This window comes from Labrus mixtus, chromosome 8 (genome assembly GCF_963584025.1).
Source record: "Labrus mixtus chromosome 8, fLabMix1.1, whole genome shotgun sequence".
In the NCBI taxonomy this organism is placed as follows: Eukaryota; Metazoa; Chordata; class Actinopteri; order Labriformes; family Labridae; genus Labrus; species Labrus mixtus.
Window position 1 is genome coordinate 15017333 of NC_083619.1, and position 24801 is coordinate 15042133.

A 24801-nucleotide genomic window follows, 5' to 3' on the forward strand; every position below is an offset into this window, starting at 1 on the left:
TTTCATCCTGCTTTGCTGTTGCAGAGGAAGAGATAAAGATGTTAAAAGTAGAACATGCTTCAAATGTTTTTTTTTATACTATTTGAAAACCAGGACTTTTTTTTTTGTTCAACCAGCCATCATACAGATTTTTGTAACCTGTTTTGCTTTTCATCACATTTTTTTTGTTTATCATGAGTCTGTATGTTATTTATAATGTTCTTTAAGAAGCAAAGTGACTGCAGGTTTAAACGAGTGCTAAACAGACACAGTAGGAAGGCCTAAAGCTGTATACAGAGCACCTTTAAAACAACACTGCCGCTCGTATAATTACCTTGAGCCTCTTAGACCTTATACTCTCTTATACCACAACACCTTGCTTTTACCTCATAGTGAGGGAGATCCTCTCCTGTAGGCGTTAAGATGAAATTCTCATTGCAGGGTACTGTATGTTCTTAGATGTGTTTGTTTAATGCTAAATGAAAGAAAATCAGGCAGTAAAGCGTAGCAGCTAACTCAGAAAATAAAGACCTTGGATCTTTAGGTTGCATGTCTACTTTGTGCTTTTAAAGCTAACTACTCTGAATGAAAGCCTCAACTAATTTTTCTTTACATTTCATGACAGTATTTTGACTATTTGTTCAGCTTTCCAAATCCTGGGCAGACTGCTGTCACTCCAAACTTTTGTAAGTTAAATAAGGTAAGAGAACAGCAACTAATCTGCAGATCAATAAGAGGATTTAACTTCATACAAAAGACCGCTCATCTGCATTCACCCCGGCAGCCGCCAGAGAATCCTGCGGGGGTTTCCGGAATACTATCTCCCGTTCCCTGTGTTCTTTTTTCCGGCCCTGCCTTTTCTCCATGTTCACCTTTCGTCTGTTAATCCCTGTCTTTCATGCCAACAGGAATGGGCGGATTAGAGCTGGAAAAGTATTCACACAAGCCCCCTCACACTTCAGTGATATATCCCCTCTCCTAGCCACACTCCCTTCAGCACTTTTGTGTGTGTGTGTGTGTGTGTGTGTGTGTGTGTGTGTGTGTATGTGTGTGTTTAAGTGTGTGTAGTGTATGCTAACCACTTTGGGACTTCCATGTAGGTGTGGGATGCATGTGGGTGGTACAGTGCTTTACAACATGGTATAATTTACTGTGAACAGTCCATCAGTACTTCCTCTAATCCTGTTTAAATTAGCTAGGCTTCTGGAGAGACACTCAATACACACACACGCTCCGTACACACACATATCTTTTGTCTTTTTCTTGCTCATTCTCACTTTTTTCTCCCTCCCTCTCTCAAACACACACACACACACACACACACACACACAGCTAAGTCTTTTTAGTAACTTTGCAGCAGAATAAACACACCTGTTAGACCAGACCTGTCGGTCTTAGGCACAGTATAAATGGAGTTAGCTTTTAATCCTTTTCTTTCTCCCCTGTCATTCTTCCGCTTTCTTCGTCTGTGGGCACAGCTAAAACGAGGCCAAGAACACACGCACATACACACACTCAATCTGTAGTCTCACTCGAGCTGAGCCTTTGTGGGTCTGAAACAGCAAAGCCAGCAGTCTTTCACAGATGATGGACAAAGACTGGCAGCGTCAAATAAAATGGTATTAGACGGTCCAATCTGTCCAAGCCATTTAGCGACGATGCCCCTGCGTTGCTTCTAGTTGCAGATGGTTTGAGATATGCATTCATCTTCAGACCTCTTTCAGCACAGCACAAGTCTCTCTCTCTCTCTCTCTCTCTCTCTGGGGTCATTTCACATGCTTGGTCAACCACAGGATGCACACAAGCACATATTTACGCCAGGTATTGGTTGGAGAGGGTGCTATTTCTATCATCCATTAGTGTTTGTCCTCACACAAAAAAAAACAGACTTTTTGAGACCTCAGAGCTTTCAGTGGTCGGGTGAATGATGGGTGTTCTTAAAGGCACTTGAATCTGCAGGCAGAGACCCTGGCATGAAGAGACAGGGTGCACATGTACACAAACATATAGGCAATTTATTCTTCAGCCACATAACAATAAAAATAGATACAAAAGGCTCTATATCCATTAAGAACACACGATTTTTAGGTGTAACCAGGACAAAAAAACTGCACATTTGAAAGTAGGACTTGGCTGACCATGCCATGGAGAACCGATGTCAACATTTGGTTATTTCTGCTAATTATTACACTGCTCAGTGAGATCATCTGGTCCAGACTTAAAAAGTTGCCTATCCTTGATCCACAGTGTGTGTGCTACAGATCCGCAATGACCTAATGGAGGGAAAGCTCATCCTGCACAGCCCCAAATGATGGTTTTGCATTATGTGTCAAGCCAACGCAACACAGAGCAACATTTAATTAACATTTCTAATTGTGCCTTGAAGGCTGCCTCGATTTAGTGGCGGCTTCATCCGCAGCTGATTATGTTGCAATGATGAGGTTAATGGTGCTGGATATTTGGCTGCTTGGTACACGGTGGGTGTTAGGATGCTGTAGGGTCTGCGTTGCCCCTGGCAACCCCATGTTCATACATGAATGAATAGCGACTTCCAGTATTCATGTTACAACCTGTGAATATGACCTTGACAAAGCCACATGCTTTAGAGTGACATGCTTGACTTATTAATTTTATTCAATCAAGGCTAATTTTTGCTTTCCTTTAAGGCATTGATCAGCTTTTAGAGTGGCTGTCCATGACCTTCACAGCAATTCAGAGTATTAAGAGTAAGAGTGTTTTCTGCAATTGAGCTGCGTGTATTCAAAAATCAAATAAAAATCTACCAGACTGCATTTTTAGACTGAGTCATATTAGAAGTGCCCAGGCCAGTTAATGGCTCTCTGCGTTAGCCTGCACTGTCTGTTAGATAAAAACTGACACTAAGTTGTTGAGTCACTCATTTGAAACAAATTCAAGTAAGGCTTTTTGACTAGAGAGTCACGGGTTCTGCACCTGTCAAAAGCAAACACACACAAATTCTGAAAGGCACATTTCAGCCAACCACACTCAGGCCATATTATTCTGCATCACAGCGCTCGCTTGACTCTCTGCCAGTGTAACTGTTAAAGTCACCCCCTACCGCCTCTACTTCTGTCTACACTCATGTCCTCACTTTCCCTTTCTTGCTCCATCCATCTCTCCTTCCGGCTTCCATTCCAGCTCTTTCTGCTATTTAAAAAAAAAAACGAATCTTGCAAAGAATTAGGTACATAAATGGACCCTTGGTTTATTGTTAAAAAATCGTACAACCTAGCAGAGCATTCATTAAGACACAGCGCCGAGCCGCCTTCCAGTGGAGAAGATGGAATTGGGAGCGAAAGATAACAGCGGTGAGATAACAAAGACAAACCTGTGAACATGGAAAGAGTCAGAGAGGCACCAAGAGATCTGAAAGCCATTAACTCTGGTGCTAGCTAGGAGGAATGGGGTCTGCAATGGCCTATTTCTGTGGGCTCTACATCTCATCAGGGGCTCTCACCCCAGACTCCATGTTGGGTGATTTATTGGCCTCCATAGCTTTCTTTTTTTTCCCCCAATTCAAGCATGTGCATTTGTTAGCCCACTTGTCCTATCTACCCGAAGGCCTCTAGCACAGTTGTCATGGAGATGGGACACAGGTGCTTCAATAGCTCCCTAGACAATTGTGATGTCACCATAAAGCATGAGGAAATAACTCTGCATGGCCCATAAATATAAACCTAATCAATGTATTTCACAAAATTGTTACGAGTCAAACATTAGCTTGAGCAAACGTGTGGGTCACCAGATCATGTTATGTTATTAATGCATGTTCAAAATAGTCCATTTAATGTGCACTGCAGAGAGAGACTGTATTTTGAATGAGTAAAATTAACAACACAGTAGATTAGGCTGTAGTAGGTACCTATGATTTTGTTTTTATCTGAATTGTATTTTATCTTATCTATTCTTACATATTTGATATCTATATCTTATGTCTGATTTATAGATTTATATACCAGCTTATTCTATTTTTATCTCTCAGTTTTTGAATATCTTTTTATTTCCCATCTTGAATTATAGCATGTTAACCTTTTCTCCTCACAAATTCATTATATCTTTTCCTGAGTATGTCAGTACCTGTCTTCTTCTGTTTTAGTCAAGTTCTTTATGTATGACATATCTTTACCTTGTCAATAGTGTGATAGGGCAAGAAGAGAGGGGGGGGGGGGTCCTGATATAAAGTAGTTCCCGCTCTTGTGATTACCTCTTGCACTACACATGAACAAGAAAAGCTGAAGAGTATGAACTCTCCAGAACAGGAAACGTGGGGTTAACGGCCGCCTGTCCTCAGGTCTCAACTCTGAGGCAGGAAATGAGCTGCAGTGTCTACCAATCACTTTAGATAATGGATAGATTTATTAGAATGAGGCTGCTGCTGCTGTGCCAACCCTAATTAATTTCCCTGCATGTGTTTAAGAGAGAGGAAAAAGGGAAGTATGAATGAATATTTCTCACTAAGGTTATGGGTTACATTCATTTTGTTGAACACAGCAGGTTTTTACCTGGCTTGTACTCCCCTGGTTGCAAGACAATGTAAAACATGTGGGCTTGGCAGACCAGAGACCTATAGATCAGACACGCAGGCCCAGCCAGATGGCCCTGGCCAAGCAGCCCGCCTCTCTGTCAACCTCATTACTAATTAGGATGTTTACATTGGGCCGCAAGTGTCTGTGTGCAAGTTTAAGGGCTTCCTAAATGAGCAGAGAGATTAGTGGAGTGCAAATTGAAACTGCAACACTGCAGGTTTTGCTAGACTCTTGAAACTACAGTAAATATTTTAAGTGTGAGCGAGGTATTTAAAAATTTGTTGGCAAATAAAAGTTTTTTTTGCTTGCAAGTCAACTCTACACTACTGACTAACAATCGACCCCTAAACTAAGTTGAAAGACTCTCATTCTATGGGATAGACCATGTACTGTCTAATCCTGTGACATGATTCACCACTACTTCTCATGGCTTGAACCTAAATAGGTCAATCTTAAAACCTATCCACAATGGGGGTTTCCAGTGTAACCAAAAATAAAATAGATATCAAGGCTATTTTTTTTTTTTCTGGCACTGGTAAGTTTACCGCCAGACTGCGTACTTAAGACACAAGAATGGATATAGAGGTGAGACAATAACTACTCCCAGATTGTTTTCTGGACTTATTATGAGATGTCTGTTCAAAGAGATTTAAAAAATCTTAATTGTGATCAAATGATGATTAATAGGTAACAAGGTTGCATTACAACCAGTGAGGTTGGACACTTCCACTCAGACAAAAAACAGAAACCAGAGTGTTTCCAACTCCAAAAAGCTTGTCCCTTGATACAGATCCTGCATGCATATACAGATATCTTTTTAGAACAGGTTGATACAGCTTTGGTGTGTCTTCTCAAAGTGGATTCTTCTTCCTGGTATAAGGAAGAAGAATATAATATTAAGATACAGTTAAGCGGGGCGCTCTGGTGGCGCAATGGTTATGGCGCGCGCCCCATGCACTGAGGCTGTCGTCTCAAGCGGGCGGCCCAGGCTCGCATCCCGCCCGTGGCCTCCTTCCCGCATGTCGCTCCCCACTCTCTCTCCCTGGTTTCCAACTCTATCCACTGTCCTATCTCTCCATTAAAAGGCACAAAAAGCCCAAAAATAAATCTAAAAAAAAAAAAGATACAGTTAAGCACTTCCTCACACACCCATACTGGTCCCACATTTACCCCGGCCTCATCTCCTCTCTGCTAAATCACTGCCCTCAATTCCTCCATGGGTGGCCAACTCCATTCTCCTATCAATTTCAACTTCTGCCACCACTTGCATCTTACCCCCTCTATTATATCTAAAAATTGTCTGGATCCCTCTTGGTTTTGTCCATCACTTTAACCCCACATTTTCTTTCTCCCTGCATATAAAATCCAAATATCCCACACTCTCTACACAGCAGTGAAGGGCTACCAGCAGGGGAACATGTTGAGGCTTTATACAAATTTTGACATGCAGTCAGAACCCGACTAGACAGGGGACTTGCCAACAAGCTTGTTTTATTTCCAGTAATGGCTTCCTCTTAACAAAATATCTGTTGGCAGAGGTAGGTGATGTCTGTGTCAGTGTTTGAGGGAAAATTATGTATGTCAAACATGAGCAGCCATAACTCAAACTAAAGATACTTTAACCCACTCATCATAGATATTTTATGATGTGTTTATGTGCGTGCGAGAGAGACAGAGTGTATGAATGTGTCTTTGTGAGTGATTGTTTTTTGATACTGTGCTACCCCTCACAATACATCTTCTGTAACGGCTGGGTGACTGGGCGCCCTCCTCCCCCCCCCCTTTTAGATAGCAGGGTGGCGTAAATCAGAGTTGATTTGGCTTCCTGCCACAGATGTGTCAGCACACCTCGTCCAATGAGGATCCAACAAATAGCATTCCACAGCCATCACAATCCATAGATCATTTACAAGACTACAGTAACCCCCTTCTTCATTTAAGCAGACTCCCCGACACTTCTGGTAGTTCCCCCCAAACGTCACTCATATGGATTCACTGCAATACAATGTCATCTCTCTTCCTTGGGCCCCTGAAAAACTGACTGTCAGTGTATTCCACTGGATCAAAAGCCCAGATGGCTACAGCCAGCAGGAGTGAAAGGGAAAGCCTCTGGTATAAAGACTGGAATAGAATCAGATGACACGGAGTACACTGGGTTCAAAATCTCATTGTGCTGCAAGAACATGGGGATGGATCTGCTTTCATTCATGTGCAGCTCAAATACATGTAGCAGGATACTTGGAAGGAAACACGAGAAACAGAAGAATGATAAGACATGGAGTTTTTCACCACTACCAGTAATGGAGATACCTCCAATACGAACTTAAATTAATCAATATACACATAATAACTGGATGTTTCTCCTCTGGGATAAATAAAGTAGGCTTTATCTTAATCTCCTTCTAAATGCAGTAAATATGACAAGTTTTCTATTCAAAGAACAGTTTCACTACAACCACTTATCAACCTATACTTAAAGATAGAGACAGTCGCATTTCCTAATAAATAAGATACAGACATGTACAAAAGGAACGCTGCTCAATCATCACGTTTGGACCTCCATACATGTGTAGTGCCGACTGTGTCTGCAGAGCTCCAGTCCTCTGCTGTATTTGGATGTTCTGGTTGAGTAAGGACGTTTCTCAGTAGCCAATGAAAGCGCTTATAGGTCAGTTTGGGAGTGGATCAAAATTCAAAGACTGGACTCAATTCAAACTGGTGAATATTGCAGATGTGGACGAAGCTGCAGAGAACAGGATATATAATCACATGCAGGGAAGGAAAACACCAAGCGGATAAAGCTTGTTCCAAAATGAGGATGTACTGTTTCCGTATTTGGCCACTTAAGGAGCGGCTTGGTAAGAAGAGCAATGCAGAGTTGGCCTGCTTTCTGTAGGACGAGGAGGTGCCAAACACCGGCTATTAGCTTGTGCTACCTTGCTAAATAAACGGCTTTTCCATTACAACAAATGTAATATTCTCAAGTAGCTTGCAGTGTAGGTGCAGGCAGTACACACAGAGTCCTGCACTGGGCGTGCGCTTCTGGTGGCAATGAGCACAGGAGGAGGGCCAAATTTGAATGCTGTAGAAGCTGCCACAAACATTTCTACTGACTCTACCTTTAAGTCTAGGTATCAGAATCTATATTTGGATGGAACAAAATTCGGTTTCCATTTCTGTGTAACTCTGTTCCTGTGCATGTCTGCTTCCTTCCTGCCATGTCTGCTTGCTGTGTGTAATATCTCCAGTGACCATGACAGAAGAGCAACTGTACAAAGTGTGCGATGACAAAGCGCTGTGTGTTCATGCTGCTGTTCTCTCCCTACCTCTGCAGCAGGACAAGCAGATTGATGTCACAGCAGTGGAGCACTATTTCGCTAGCATGTCAGGTCACTATCTGCTCTCTGTGCCTCAGGAGAGAGAAAGAGGCGCATGGTTCCCTCTTTGTCTTTGTCCTCATATAACTTTCTCTCTTCCTCTTTCTGTTGTTATCTGGATTTTTACACCCGTTATTTTAAGCATTTGACCAACTGTGTGTCTGTATAACATCTGCACGACCCAACAAAGGTCGGCTGAGTGGCTGAATTCAGCAAGATACATGCTGAAGCTCAAGAGACTGACTGTAAGGGAGCTTTGTATTTCGTAAACACTGGAGGCCAAGTCATTGTATTAAATGATTACTGCATTGATATCACCACCAGCAGCCATTTGCTTTAGAGAGATCTAATTTTCAAAAGCAAGGAATTTGCAGTTTATTGTCAGCAGATCTTTAAACATCAAAAGAATCAAAGCTGTGGTTTGAGAAGGGAACTGCACGCCAACACTGGGGACAGTGCAGAACATCTGTGATCAGCATTAGTCAGATGGATCTGCTTGAATTAACATGAAAATCCAACAAGCAGGCTGTGATAAGGGCACATTTCTATTTGGCACATGAATGGAGAGCAGCAGACAGCAAATGAGGGAGAAAAAGGGCAACAAAGGCTGAGATGTAAGAAAATGGTTTGAAATGCTCACTCCCAGTGCTGCACAGACTCAGTTTTGTAATGTGTTTACAAGGGCAAGGCAGCACATAAGGAAACAAGAATTTGTATTGGAGCAACAGCCTGTGCAGAGGGATGTAAGGAGGGAGAAGAGACTGCGTTTTTTGAATAAATGGGGAGGGGAGGAAACATGAGAGAGAGGCAGACAGGGGAACTCATTAACTTCTCTTTAATAAAGCTCAAGTCACATGGGGATCCTTTTTCTTTCTTCATATATCCAGTCACACACACCAAGGCACACAATATATTCCAGTGCAACATTGCGCTCCTCCAGATTACCACACCGATAGCGATCATAACCACATTTTCAACATCATTCGTCTCGCATTAAAAACCACTAACCTACAGAACTTCATTAGTTATGGGAAGTCGCTGACAAACCTTTAAAGTCGCTGCAAATATATAGAGTGCTGAAAATAATCTCTTCACTGCTTTATTACTAGAATGCTGACAGGGAAGATGCTGAAGCTCAACGCAGCTCAATACCATGAAAAAACATGTCTTAAAGCAACAGCACACATGATTTGAGAAGATCTGCTAATATGAAAGAGAGGCATTATATGTTTCAAGCTTTTTCTTTTTCCATGCCTTCTTCAAAGACCAAAAAGGGAAAAGAATTTCCATGATAAACATTGTAACTGGCACTAGGCCCAGCTCCAGATTCTCTTTCGTTCCTAATCGTTTGTGGGATACGTTCCTTCTGACTCAGAGGCGCAGGAGCTGGACGAGGATGGTTGGATACTATAGGAAAGGAAAAGAAGGGATTGTAGCATTAAAGCTCATTCTATATCTGTACATCCACGCCTTCCCCAGGGGCCAGACAGCAAGGCTAATTTAAGACGCGTGGGCCCTGTCAGCTGTCATTAGCTTGCCCGCTAACAGACATGAACAAACACACAAGTGGGCACGTTTTTTTTCTAAAATCACACACATGAACATGCACACTCGCTACACAAAGCTAATTCCAGAAATGTGGGCAACTGTCAGAAGTCATCCTCGGTTATTACAAAGCTAACCAGCATGTTGCACAGCCAAGTGCAGTAATGGGTGGAGAGAGAGAGAGAGAGAGAGAGAGAGAGAAAATCAGAGAAACACACAGATGGAGAGAGAGGAAAGGGATTATTGATTAAGTCAGAATCAAAACAAACAGGGGAAAAAAAATTGGGAATAAATTGAAAGTGACTTCTTAACAAGGATTACATCGACCCAGGCAGCATTGGCATCAGATTTTACCTGTTGCCATTTGGAGGTGTGTTAGCAGATCAGTGTGTGTTTTGGTTTTACTAGGTCTTATAAAGGAAGTAAGACTAACTCCTGCACTGGGCAATAAGCTGTCTTGCAGCATCATTGTAGGTCAAACTTTGCAAGATGGGTCTGGCAATTACAATCATGGTTGCAATCTGTGTCATATCATAACTAGCCACATGTCATTCCCTCACATCCCAGTTTCCCAACATATCCATTGTCCTGTCAATTGAAGGCATAAATTTTTTTTTTTTTTAAAGTTTAAAGCCCAGCTTATAAACAATTGACAAATTAAATAATTAATTATTGTGTTAAACTGAAGACCATCCCGGAACAAGGCTCAGACTCAACCTTAAGGTCAGTCTCTAAGGTCTCTTGAAACTCTGCTGCCAAGTTTGATCGGCTGTAGCGAGTGATATCTAATAAGGGGCCATGTCCATTAGTAAAAAGAAATCCATGAAGTCCGCTCTCATGTATCCTCTCATATAGCTTCTTAGATTCCCCTCCTCTCTCCTAGGTCCTCCCTCCTCCTACCTGCAGTTAGCGCTTAGGAACAGTCCTTAGGATGGCAGCTCTGGAACTACATCCGGTTCAACTGAGGATCGGTGGGTGAAGAAACATCATTCAAGAGACCTGAGATGCAGGGAAAGTATTTGGCTGGACTCAAATGACAAAACCCCACGCCCATAAGCCACACAAGAAAATGTGTCAAAATTGTTTTTTTGGCAAGTGAAATGGTGTGACGAATGCTTAACTAAATGTAATGCTAGAATGTTGAAAGAAAAGAAAAGAAAAGTTGTGAGAATTTGCCTCAACTTTGTCAATTGTGTGGCCACCTGTCACCCAAGCTCCAAAGCTGCCACTTGCAGATGAATCTGACTGAGCCAGGGCCACTGTTTTGATAACACTTTGGTTCTCTCAGGATTACAAAATGTTGTGTGACTGTATGAAAAGCTCATGATCACACAGTGTACATCAGCCTCCGGTCAGGGACATTGTCAACAAGTAAATATCAGCAATGGTGTGTCCATGAAGGGAAGGTCCATCAAGAGCAACAAAAAAACAACCCAGACCATATTACACATGTAAACAAACAGTGCCCCTCTCTATCCCTTCACCATACATGCAATTCAAGCAAATACAGAAAGTAAGACATTCAAATCCCAACCAGAGAATGACACGATGGTAGTTTTTACTGTTTTAGTTCTCAAATGATCACATCCAGGTGTTCTGTGATCAAGAGGGATTTCAAAGCAGGAACATGCAATCACCAGCCTCCAAGGGGAGACTGCAGCCTGTTCAATCAGAGACACAAAATTCCCCATCTGCCTGTATGGCTGCTGACTATTTCATGTCACATCACTCCTTCACTACAAAGATCAAAGAGACTTTTACACTGCGATCAAATACTTCCAACATACATGACGCAATGGCTGCCACCTATAAGGAGCCATATATGCCAGCAGTTGTGCAAACCGGTTTCTCGTGCAGGATTTCTATTTTCTCTTGGTATTGTGACAGTCATTCGCTCCAGGAGATCTTATCATCACTGTGTGCTGGATTGCTCTTTCACTCGTATGATACAACTTAGGGGGGTTAGGGGCTAATACATTAGCATTTTAGAATATATTAGCATACCCAAAGGGAGCTGCGGTAACATTGATTACAAGTAACCGCATGTATTTAGATGCCGCTCTGCTTCTGATCACACACAATATGCCATCGCAACCTGCCCCCCCCCCCCCACACATGCACACACACATACACACCTTGTCTCAGTGAAGCAGTGCAACCCCTGCTGCGAAGCAGGTGCCATAGGATACCCCCTTCCTCCCTCCATGCATGCGCACACACACACCCGCACACACACACACACACACACACACACACGTTTTCAAAGACAGAGCTGTGAAACAGAGGTGACATGTCTCTGGTTCCATGCCATCCACAGCAAATGTAGTGCTAATTGCCATTACCCCACTGTTAGGTAGCAGAATGGCTCCAACATGGGTCCATATGGATATGTACACTAGAGAATCATGGGAAGAGGGAACCATGTTGGATTTGCTCTGATAGGTAAGACACCTGAACACCTGACATCTTACCAAGTCGTCGATTCCTTTGTGTAGCCAGCTTCAGTTTCTGAACTGATTTGGCAGCTCGGCACAGGAACATGATGAAGCTGGTGTTGTCAGAATGACAGCTGATTAGAGGGATGAAAGATTTGACTACGGCACCTCTAATGATCTCTTTATCTGATTGACGGGCTAGGCAAGGCTCCAATTCACACATCTCACACATCACAGAATGTGGTGAACGTACAGCAAAGAGGGTCAGCATGTCAGACACACACACTACACAGACACACACCACACACACACAATGCAGTGAATGTAAAAAAAAAAAAAAAAAGGCTATTTGCTTCCATAAATCCCTCCTGCGACTTCCAGAATATTCCGCTATTATATTTGCCTGAGCAGGGCTATTTCCTCCCCTAGTTAGCCTGTCATCAGGGCATTGTGCTGTATTGTCTGGGAGCGGGCCTGAATGGGGCCCTTTCAGGGGTATTTTCAGGTTCTTTCATGGAAGAATGGAGAGGATATTCATATCACATTTCAGTTTTTCTATCGATAGGAAAACACAGTTTTGGACGACACACAGACATGCTTGCATTCACACACACACTCAGTACGGCACTTCCTTCGCTGACCCAAACTAGCGAGTCAAGTGCATTCCAGCTCCCAGTGATTTCCTCCATCTTCTCCCAACAGACAGGATCCCATTACAAACCCCCTAGTTGTTATCTCTCACAGAGGGAGCAGCAGGCATCGTAACAAAGGTCGCAAATGGAAAGTCCCGAACACGTCTAAAAGACAAATGGAACAAAAATGCATGATCGATCTTATTGAACTTCCAACACTGGCATTGGCAGCCAAGATTGTTCCTTCAAAGACCTATTTGATTAACCCTGATCTACTAAATAAGGGGAAACTGATCAGTCGGGATTCCTTGAAAGAAACTAGCATGCTGCAGTGAGCTCCTTTTTTTCCTGCTCTCACTGATCCATCTCGTGATTATTGGCAATTATCCGTCAATTAGCAATGTGCTGATGTCACCATAATGTGAAAGGCAAAGCAATCAGGAGCTGTTAGAGGAGAAATGGGCGTGCATACAAATGACCCCGTGTTTTTGTCCAGCTCGAACAGAGCACCTTGTGTGTAAGCTTGTGTGTGTGCCTGAGTGTGTGTTGTCCAGCATAAGCTCCAGTGTGACGGTAGCGATCACATTTGAGCAGGCCTGTCAACACTGTTTGATGGCGACACTGTTCAGTAGTTTAGGGGGCTCCTAAATGTGATACAAATGGCACTCTAAATGACCTTGATTGAAGCACACTTAACCCCTCCTTAAATAGCCCCCTTATCACCCATTACCCCAGTGAGGTGCCCCATTTCTTTGAGTCATATTAAATCTGTAAAGACTGTTCCTGTAATATACCAGAATTTTTATAATTGCTCTATTAAAATCATCTGTGCTCAGGGAGGTTTTGACGTCGATCCAGAAGAAAATTACAATACGGAAGGGGCTTAGATGCTAAAACAATATTTGGTATATACCTTGGAAGAAATTATTAGCCTATTTCAATCTTCTCTACATTATTAAAACAAATGTCCTTGAAGTGGTGTACTTTCAGTTTATGCATACTATCTTTGGGATTTCTCGACGTTGGACAAACCATTTGTTCGCCCTGTTATCCGTTAACAAAAACACAAAGAGACACATAAGAGAAGACAAATCATCCGCATATCCACAGAACGCAACCAATCCATCAGACGCACACTCGCCTCTCAAGTAAACAGAGGACGCTCACGACATCTGTCATTCCTTTCCCATGCTGTGATCCATATGATCGCAACGCTCATATGTCCTGGACGCTCCACAATCAATCTTCAGAGCCAAGGCAACAGACAAACTTCCAGTCAGGCACAGAGACAGGCTTCTTGTTTTGCTTTTCCGCTTCTTTTTTTTTTTTTTCAAAAGCACTTTAACCGTTCATCCATCATTCTTTTTTCTGTTCGTAAGCTGCCACATGATGTTTATCAGAAGGAAGTAGATTTTCAAAGCATTACCTGAGCTTCAAATTGATTGGGAACATGTGCGGAGATGCAAGTCACTCTCCACGCTCTCTCTACATTTTCACCTGTCAATAACCGCAGAAGGAGAGTGTCCTCTTTCATTGCCAGGTGTCTGAAAACCCTTTAGAGCAGGAAGAGTGCATTTTTCATACATGCATGAATCTGCTCACACATACATGCACACAGACACAGCTACAGATTAATTCAGTGACCTTGTCAGGAGTTATAATCATCAGATGATCACTGCATGACACATATGTGTTTTTCTTTGTTCCACCTCGGAAAACAGAAGTCCACAACAAAAGGAACGTTCAGAAATGTGTTTTCAGCTAAGGTACATGGAACTGTTAGTGCCAGGAGCTTATTTTTAAAAGGTTTTAAAAGGTTCCTCCTGCCAATTGTTGTCTGAATTTTCCCTGCATTGGAAATGCACAAACCCCTGAAAGTCCCTGGTCCCTGGAGAAAGTCCGTCTATTGTAAACATTGCTAAAAATTAAAAATGTAAATCAGCGCCTTTATCTACTTACAGGAGATGAACCATTAACTGTCAACTGCAAACACAAAACAACCTCATACATTTGTTTGAGTGCAAACATACACGACAATACTAAAAGAAATGAAAAAATGAAATTATGAGCGTGATTTTGTAAACTGCAGCCTAACACACTCACGCACAGCTCCTATGAATACACAGACACTGTCCTTCATCACTCTAACCTGTTGAGTGTTTTTTCAGAATGGTAACACTAAAGACTTGGCATGAAGACCAAAAGCCTGAAAGACTGTCACACTATAACAAATCCCAGCATGACTCTACTTGACCCACTGCTTTTGTGGGGATAGAAGTTTTGGGATTGGTATTACACAGTCAGTATTGACATTACCACAGGTTGGAACACGATATGTATTCACATTAAGTGGTTCGGAGGAACCCAGTAATTGTGTTTCACTCAACCTTAAGTTTGTTCATACTGAAAAGAAGTCCTTTCACAGGGAGACATGCTGTACCTTTCAGATAAGTGATATCCAAGTTGGAGATCAATGATGTGAGCGGAATGCCTACAGAAATAGCCACAGGGTAATAAACATGTATTCAAAGATGTATCAAGCAGATCTAAGAACTAGCAGGTCTAGGTTGTTAGTTTTGTAATAGCACGGTAATAAACAGCAAAGCCAGGAAATAGCTTTAAGGCCCAGAGGGCTATTGAAGTCTTGTATACACACACAAAATAGACCTAATGATCTGCTGCAATGAAAATGGCTGATTAAACAGTCTTTAAATTTACACACTTCAGTTGCTCCTTTTTAGGGCCCTGGGATTTTGGGATTTAGTCCTTTATTAAAAACGTTTCAAGGACATTGCTTTTCATACGCCACCGTGATTGGAGACAGTCAAACACCTTAGACATAAGTCAATGTCTTTTTTGCGACACAATCTACATGACAACTCCATAGAATCTATACATACAGTATTTGTAAAATTCACTCAATGAGCCTGCATAGCGTTCACAGACTTCCTGTGGAGTCTTAATAGCGGCTGAGCTGGCGTGAATATAAAATTTATGATAAATGAGGTCAGACTTATACAATAATATTCTAACATTACTTAAATCTCAAAGATGTAAGATCTCAAGATCTCAACCAGCACATCTGTTAACTCCATTTCACACTCCACTTTATTTTTATTCTAATCTAACTGAGTGCATGCCATATGTGAGTACATTATATTCCATCAGTTCATTTCCCCACATCTCAAGAACGGTTCTGACTCCGCCCACCTCAGTGCCAATGTGATGAGTGGGTGTCTAACAGTGTGTGAAGCACAGATCAAATGCATGCTGCTTTAAACACCCGGCCTTGGAGGGAAGAAGGGAAGAGAAAGAAAAGGGAAGAGGAGGGAGGGGACACCTGGAAAGGGGGCATGGATTTTCATGTGATCGGTGCGCCCCCGTTACAGAACAGGGTTGTGGTAGGAGTGTATAACTTAGAGAGCTATGCTAAGTAGCTGAACCGAGACTTTCATCATTGATTTAGCAGCACAAACAAGCTCACACTAACAGCAAATGCACAAACTACACTGAGCCACTGCCCAGGTGTCCTCTGAACGTTCATTATGACAGATTTTTATAAAAAAAAAGGCAAATCAGGTTCACCCAGAATTTCAAGGAGATTCTTAGCAAGATAGACGCAGTTATACAAACAGTAAAGGGCCGGATGTGCTTAGGGGTTATAGCAGCCAGAACTGTCAGCCTACTCATTAGTTCAAATAAGATGGGTTGGCAGACACAGGCCTATCCTTTCCTCTCTTTTTCCCTCTCTCTTTGCCCTTCCTTGACTCTGTTCTTCTTTGCACAAATGAGTCCTAATCCTTGTCCTCTAGCTCGCCTCTAACAGAAGGGATTCAGTTTAGGAAGGACAACGAAAGAAAAGTACACATCTCTATGTTCACTCTCTAAGTATGTCTTCTGAAAGAAAGGATTTATAACCTAAGGAGGTTTTGGTTTATGATGTGACAGCAGGCTGCATATAAATGAATCACCTTCACCCTTAGGATCATGACTATTCATGAAGGGGAGGGGAGGTCAACAGGCCAACATGGCTTCAGCTTGCTTATCAAAGCATAAATGTAGTAAATATGCAAACTGGCTCCATATATACTCAATAATACTAAAGATCAGATAACAGAAGATAATACTTGCAGTCTTGGATTTCAAACAAAAGACATTCTCAGGCTTGATTTGAGAGTTTTCCTGATAACGTCTCCTTCCCTAAATAAACAAAACAGAACTTGAAAGCCAAACGAATAGTCTTTGACCTTGGCTCGTTTAACGAAATGCTTCTTTCACCCTCGTCAGTTTTCTAGTCGTACTCTAGACCGCCAGGAAACTGCAGCTAAATCGAGATGCCGTCCACTCATTTCCCATTACCCTCTTTGCTTGGAATCAATAGTTAATTACCTCCAAAAAGCTCTCGTCTTATCCAGCTAGAGAAGTGGACAGCGCGGGGCAGGCAGAAATTTGCCTGGCAGAGGGACTCATGCTACACAGGGTGAAAACTACCCTCCCACCACCGCTACTTACTGGCCCATCAGAGTTCCTCTCAGAAGAGAGGAAGGCGCAGGCGCTTAAATTCTCTGCACCTTCCAATTTTCATTTGACCTGCTAACTCAGACACACACAGAGACAGATATTCATGCACAATTTCTTTCTACCTGCCCCGCTTCATGCCAAGAACCAAATGCTTAATAAGAGATTACATTTATGGAGCAGCGACTGGTGAAATATGTCCACATGTCCTGAACCTAGGAGACACACTGGCACTTACTCATTAATAATGGGAGAGGCCCCAGGCCCAGGCCCTTGGCTCTCTGTCTTTGCTCATTTCCTTTCCACACATCAAAGCTAGGTGTGTGTGTGTGTGTGTGTGTGTGTGTGTGTGTGTGTGTGTGTGTGTGTGTGTGTATGTGTGTGTGTGTGTGTGTTGGGGCCTTTTGCACATTAACTTCCCTGCTTGTGTATGTGTGTGTATGTGTATGTGTTCCCCAGTCCCTATGAGAAACAGCCTGTGGAGGAGCCGGCTTTTATTTAATCAGAAGTAGAGCAGCTTCTACCACCATCCGTAATTTCAGGCCTATTAACGTTTTGTATTTTATTCCTCTGAGCGTCGGAGACGCACCCTCCTCTGGGCTGCTGATTCACTTAAAATGCAAAAAAGTACCATCAATTTGTGTTTTTTTCCCCCTGTACAGTAGAAACTTCATATATTGTACATTTAGACTTGAGAAGCAAGGGATTTGCTGTATAAACACGGTGATATCCAGAGATTTTACGAGTAGTTATCAAATGTGCAACAAGTTAAAAGGATATTCTTATCAGTTTGATTATATACTAAAAAGAATTCCCACACTTTCAAACTCACATTAACAAAAAACTGTACCCCCTTCCCCATCCTACCTCAGCTTTTGCCCTTAAGCCTGAGCCTTAGGGCTTAAAAGTCAAATTAAATCATTTTGGGCCAGACTCAAAAAAACAGATCTCATTATAACAATCATAAATGAGGCTCTTTGTTCCGACCAGCCTGCAACCCCAACAGTCTCTTTACCCTCTTCCTGTTCCTACCAATGCTGCGTCTATTACATCTTCAAAAAGGCGGGCTCATATTTCCTCTTTTTCTCCTCCCTTGGAGTAAACCTTAAAATGCTACGTAATTGCATCTGTTTTTAACTAAAATAGAGTGCAAGGGGGAGAAGGGCAGGTGAGGGAGGGAAGAGGGGGAAAAAGAGAGTGACTACCAATTATTCTCAGGCAGGAAGGTTGGAGAGAGAAAAGGTGAGAAAGAAGAGGGTGAAACTTGTTACCATGCTCAGATTGAATTAAAATTCAGTGAGGGGAAAAAAAAAAAAACAATCTAGCAGGCAAGAACAGACATTTGTGAAGCTGATGTAGAGAGGTTGGGTTGGACATAGGGAGTACAATGTTTAAAGAAAGCAGTAGTTTATGTGTGAGCATCAATCCCCCCAACAGCCAGGCTGTGTGAAAAGTGGGAAATAAGACTCAATAATCAATCCTTTCCCTTCTCGCCTCCCAACTCAACAAATATCGAAGAAGCTCCACTTTCCTGCTGAATGCACAACTGTCACCCAATCTCTTGGACAGGTGATAATGGAGGGAAAAGGGGCCTGAGACAGAAAAATAATGAGAAAAGGCACATTTCACACCTCCCTCCCTGAGTGGTTTGGAACCTGGGTCACTGCGCCCAATCAATTACTAGCATTGCCATTTTCCACAAAGTGTGGCTTGGAGTGTCATCTTTAAGTTTGAGCTCTTGTGCACATCAAGCCTTAGTTAGTAAGTCTTTGAGAGCGTGTGTGTGTGGGTGTATGCATGTGTCTGTGTCCATGTTTTGTGTTTGCCATTTGAGAGAGAACTGGCTTTACATGGGAAACAGATGACTCACACAGTTTGAGGTTGAACTGTGTTGCGAGCGTCACCACTTTCACTCCTGCGCTCTAATGTGTTTCATATGTTGCTGATGCCGTGGGTCTGCTTATCCCTGAGATCGGGCTGATAAGGCCGCAGCCCTGTTGTGTCCACAGTCAGACACCTGCTCTGATAAGGGCTGAGTGCGGAGCAAGACGGAAGGAACCTAACACTGCTGATAGCATCAAGGCAACAAATCCCAGGACACGGGATTGTGCGGAAGAAACTGGAAGACAACACGGTTAAGAACGTAATTATTCTGCATGGCAAGAGGAGGAAATAAATACACAAATAATAAAAGGCAAACAGTAGATGCATGCCGCTGTCCTTTCTCTCTCTCTCCCCCTCTCTCCACTGTCCCTTGATACCACTCATCTCACACTGAGATGTACACAAAAATGCGCACATGCATACCAGCCCCCAACCTGCATCCACCATCTGGCCTTCCCAAGGCTCAGATGTCTCTGGGGTAAGGTGAGCTGTGAGGGGGACTGTGTGCGTATGTGTGCGTGAGTAAGAGAGAACAGGAGAAATAGAAAAAGAAAGAGGCATTAGTGATCATATTAGCCGAGAAGAAATACACACTTTGTGGTTTACTGCGATTTGAAGGAACAAGAAACCAGCACAAAGACAGGTAATTACCTGCATGCAAACACAAAAGTTAAAAGATGCAGTACAAAATATGTACACGACTGCTGGTATATTTGATGCATGCAGGGGTTTACGCCAGAGGTCACCTAAGCTGACTACCAAGGTATGAGCGTACCTTAACACACAGTGGTCTTTTCAGCGTGGGCAAAATAAAGCCTCCATTATGGGATGAGGCCATGCCGGCTGCCCCTGCCAGCCATAATGGCTTTAGCACTCTATTGACGACACAGGCACCCGAACGTACAATACACACAGCGCTACAAAACGAGTGGAAAATTGAATTCTACTTTAGGTGCTCCCAGGTCAGCAGTAGTGCCCGTGGCCAAAATACACTTGTACACTCATGTGAGCGCTCGCACACACACACACACACACAATCCGTCATGTCGTTTTCAGGGGCCTGTGTTGCACTTATGTTTTCATTCTTCACCCTGTTTGAAATGAGAGTGTGGAGGAAAGGAGCAATCTTGCATTCACATCCATTAGAGACTCAACAGGACTCTTTTCACAGGCTGTCTCCTCCGCACAGCTGGTGAGCTAACACACACGCACACAGAACTTACATTGGCTAATAGTAGAGAATTCTAAACCCAATGCAGCACTGGCCGAGGAAAGCATATATGTGGCACTGCAAACTCAGTTTTCACTATTAGATTTAAGTCTGTGGCACCATTTAGAAGAATTTGAACAACCTGAGAACTTTCAGTGTGGGTTAAGTTGATACTGTGCCTATCAAAAAAACCTGCCTGACATTGAACACAGCTCAGCCCTGGCACGCCTGGAAGAGGTTCATGCACAGGCACAAGCACGGGTACACAACGAGGACAGCCTTTATTATCGGGAAATCCCAGTGTTAGGTCTGTATCTGACTAAAATGACTGACAGCGTGTCCCTTTTATATTTTAAATCCGCTTTACTTGTAAACTAAGCAGCGCTTCATTATTATGTTAAGCCATTCATGTGTTGTATTACGACGTTATGTACAAGAGATTACCATGCTCTGGCCCGGTTAGTCTGAGTGAGTGAAGGCCAGCGGGAGAAATTAAGCACGGTATGGGACAACTTTGCCTAGTGTGAGTTTGCCCTAAGTATGCCTATCTAGGACTATTTCTTGCCATATTTTTGAGGAAATACAACACTGTGACAGCTTACCTGCTTGTCTTAGAATGAATTTGAACTGAAAAAGTGGGTCATTGGTCCAATCAGTTGCACAAAAAAAAAAAGTAAATGATGATGTCTGAGTGAGGCAGAGAGCTGTCAATCATCTGATGTGTCCCCTACTTGAACTGACATCTGTCTCATGCAAATGCCTACTGAGCTTTGCCAAACCGCAAAACATGCAGCAAGATGGTGGCTTGGCAGAGCCGTGTGCTATAGCTTTTGCCGGGCTGTTATTAGACTCAGAGTCCGTTTTAAGCAGAAATCCAGTAGCTTCACGCCTCTGATTAGAAAACAAACTTATAGTAATGGAAAAGTTAATGTGAGACTTTGGAGGAAGATTCTCTCTTTTTCTCTGCACAGTGAGGTCAGATCAGGGGTCAGCTAGTAGCTGTTGGCCCTGGTGCGCAGAGAGAGACACATCAGAATTTGCTCACTGACCGGAGTGCTAGATCTCGCCCTCTAACACTATGTCCTTTCTCATTGATATGCACCTCGCTCCCGATTACTGCCTATAAAAAGTGTGTGGTTCTGACCTCCATAACTATTATCTCACACTTAAGCTATCATTATTATTGTTTATTCAGCGAGCTACAATAATCTCCATTCCATTCACTCGGCCCCTGAGGATGAGGCATTACCATTCAATAGTACAGGTACTTAACTCAGCATCCTTAGGGACTGGTTACAGCACATTACTAATGTTCTCTTATCATACACATACTGAATACTGCTCGTGTTTTAGCCCAGTGTAGCGTCTCACAGGCGCTTATGTCAGATAACGGAGACAGCACAGTGTTTGTTTACTTCCTCAGCCTTGTTCAATCGCAGGATGCTCATTTGTTAAACATGTTTACAGTGTCTTTTCTGAAACTTGCTGACCTCCCTCCTTCTGTCTCTCATCTTTTTTTTTTCTTTTTTTTTTTTTTTATCTCCGCCGGTGCCTGACTGTATTCCAACCGCTGTTTCATCCCTCTTTCCCTCCGCCACACGGTTCCAGGCCGTTAAATGAGCGGGCTTATCTAAGCCTAATTGGTTTAAGGGCAAACAGAAATAAGCAATGGCTCTGTAAGTAGGGGAGAATTACTGCTGCTGTTGGCAGGAACCAGCCGCACACCGCGGAGAGAGCGAGAGCCAAAGAAGAGAGGGAACGGAGAGGAAGGAGACGAGGGGAGCAGGGAGATTAGTGAAGAGAATTATAGAAGACAGAACGGGATAGAGAAATGAGGGGAGAAAGGGGAGCAGGCAGAGAGAATGTGAAGATGATTGGGAGAAATGGAGAGAAATGAGAGTGAAACAGAGCACTGCACATGCTTCTTTTTCTAATAGCATGCAAATCCCTGCCTTCTGTCTTCTCTCTGGTAGTCCTCTGCTTTAGGCCTGACTGGCCCTTAAATAACTTGTCGTAAAAGCACTCCTTTTTGAATATATCATGTTGTCATGCCTGGGATTGTGTGTGTGTGCTTAAATTGAGCTTTTAGAAAACATTTTTAACCCTCACACTCTTTTTCTTTTGAGCTCATCCGTCCGCTCCCATCTGTCCACCTTTGTTTCCTGTAGACTTTTATCCCACAATTCATCAGTACATCATATTCAGAGGGATGTAGGGAGGTGAAATCCGTCATTCAGTTCCACACAAGTCAGTCGCACGTTATCTTCAAGGCTGCTCCTTTCTCTTCAGTCACAAAGACACACCCATCCTCACACATGCATAAGATCACTCACACACACAAACACATCTTTGATGCATCGTGATTGTTGGCTGATTTGTGCTTGTAATCACATTAAGGGTGACAGCAGAGGCAGGGATAATGTGGGCAATGGCTCCCCCCCCCCATACACACACACACACACACACACACACACACACACACACACACACACACACACACACACACACACACACACACACACACACACACACACACACAAATAAATGAGCAACAGATTGGAGTTGAGATCAGTGACGATTTTAACTTGCCCATGGGACAACCTCCTTTCAATTAGTGACCCAAACAAGGAAATCACTTTCATCCTTGTTACCGAGGTAACACTGGGGGCATCTCCCTGCCCATCTGTTTCGTTCTCATCCCATCTTTTTTTTAAGAACAAATCCCACACCCCTCTCTTTGCAGGGAAATTTCACTCACTCCGCCCTTCAGCCTCCTCCCATCCATCTGAATTGACATTTCTGCTATCATTTCACACTGGGTAAACATTTGAACCTCCAAATATCCATCCTCTCAGAGCTCACAGAGGTAGCAATTTGTGTCTGGACCATGTATCCAGAGCTGTGTTGAAATCTGATGAGCACAAAAAACAAAAAAGCCACTGCTGAATTACAGAGCACAGCCGGAGCTGGGAACGGTCCTGGAGCAGCAGAGTTGTAAATGATTAAAGAGAAAAGCTGCGAGATCACTCATCTCCTTTTATTTCAGAGGCCAATCTACTTATTTGAGATGTTTAGGGGTGGACACCGGCAGCAAAGGGAAGCTGGTGTCTTTCTAGGGATGTTTTATTGGTGAGGACAAGCTACTGTGCAATAAAATGGGAGAAGACACTATATTTCTATGATTCTGCTGGGATAGACATCCAGCAGACAGTGTGTGAGGCTACAGTACAGTGTTCAGTCCCCAGGGTCCCACAGCGGAAATGAAAAACATGTTTAACTGAGGAGATATGAGCTGCTGGTGGAACAAGCGCTTGTCCAGATGAGTGTGTGTGAGAGAGAAGAGGGAATAAGAAACGGCTAAAGACAAAGACTGGGAGGAGGGAATATTGATGGATAAAGAAAAATAAGGGAGTGGGGTTTTTTTTTTCAAATTAAGTGGATTGCTTCCAACAGGAAAAAACATGAGAATTTCTAGTGTAAAATCCAGGTAACAGCGAGACTTCCGCTCAGTTAAATTCACGATCTACTGGAAAGAGTTTGTCTCAGCAATTCAAAATGCCACAGAATGATGCTCTGGGGCTTGTGGTAACAGTATGTCTCAGAACAATTTAAAGAAAAAACGTGACACGAATCCCTACAGAGTTGACAGGCACTGAAAATGTAGCCCACTGAGAAAAACTAATTGCCTCTGGGATGATTACGATCTAAAATAATACGATTTCGAGAAGACACTCGTGTGTTGCACTCTAGACGTACAGATGGAAGACTGGTGAAACAGATTGAAGCGCCCACAAGAAAAAAAACTACACAGAATTACTTTATAGAAATAGATGGAACCAAGTATCGCTCCTCATACGGACGAGTAGCAACAGTCACCACCACCAGCACAGCGGGAGGACTCTCACTCCGATATAAAGCGATAACCACGGCAATTTCGCTGCTATCCACGTGTATGACATCCCTGTATCCCTGTGTGCCAGAGGCGCAGCGCTGCCCAACACAAAACGTTCCAAGCATCCCCAACACAGCGCGTCCGGTGGAGAAACATTTCCATACCTACAACAAGTATAATCCCAATCTCTTATTTACCTTCCATGGCAGAAGATGTGATGACCAGCGCGCATAAAAGCGCAAACAAATCCACCGTCATGGCAGAAGGGTAGTGTCCACAGCCCGTCTGTCCCCAAATTACCAGGACGCACGGCGCGCGTCAAAAGAATCCCCTCGGTTGTCAGAGCGGTACTCCAGCAGATAGCTCGTGTTGTGAGTCACATTTCAAGCCGTAGTAAACAATGTGTGACAATCAGCACAGGGGGAAGGACGGAGTGTAAGGGACTGAGGGGTGCGAGGAGCATGGGGGAGGGAGGGGGGGTTGGGGTGAGGGAGACCCGACATTGCTTGTTCACAGCCCCCATTAGAGCGTCGGAGCCAATCGGTGACTGGGAGCTGAACTCACTAGCCAATCAGCAGAACGGCGCTCCGCCTACCTCGCATTGTCAAAGCACAAAACTTTTCCTTGACCTATTTGAAGCAACGTCCGCTTCACTGAAGGGAAATAGCGCCACCGCTCGGGGAACCATTAATGATGCACTCGGAGCTCACACAGAGCCAAGTTTGCGCCCATGGGAGACGATCTTAACGGCGTAACAGTTACTCAGTGCTTTGCCAGACTTT

The 24801-nt window shown here is 43.3% G+C and overlaps 1 protein-coding gene across 2 annotated transcripts in view; it reads right to left on the minus strand.

The window, feature by feature from the left end:
- Positions 1–24476, minus strand: part of LOC132979096 (ephrin type-B receptor 1-B) — a 151269-nt gene extending 126793 nt beyond the window's left edge. For both annotated transcript variants that reach the window (XM_061044603.1, XM_061044602.1), the window contains exon 1: positions 24217–24476. In XM_061044603.1, coding sequence (XP_060900586.1) covers positions 24217–24277 — 61 coding nt within the window. In that variant the 5' untranslated portion in view covers positions 24278–24476. The remainder of the gene's footprint in view (positions 1–24216) is intronic.
- Positions 24477–24801: the final 325 nt, after the last annotated feature.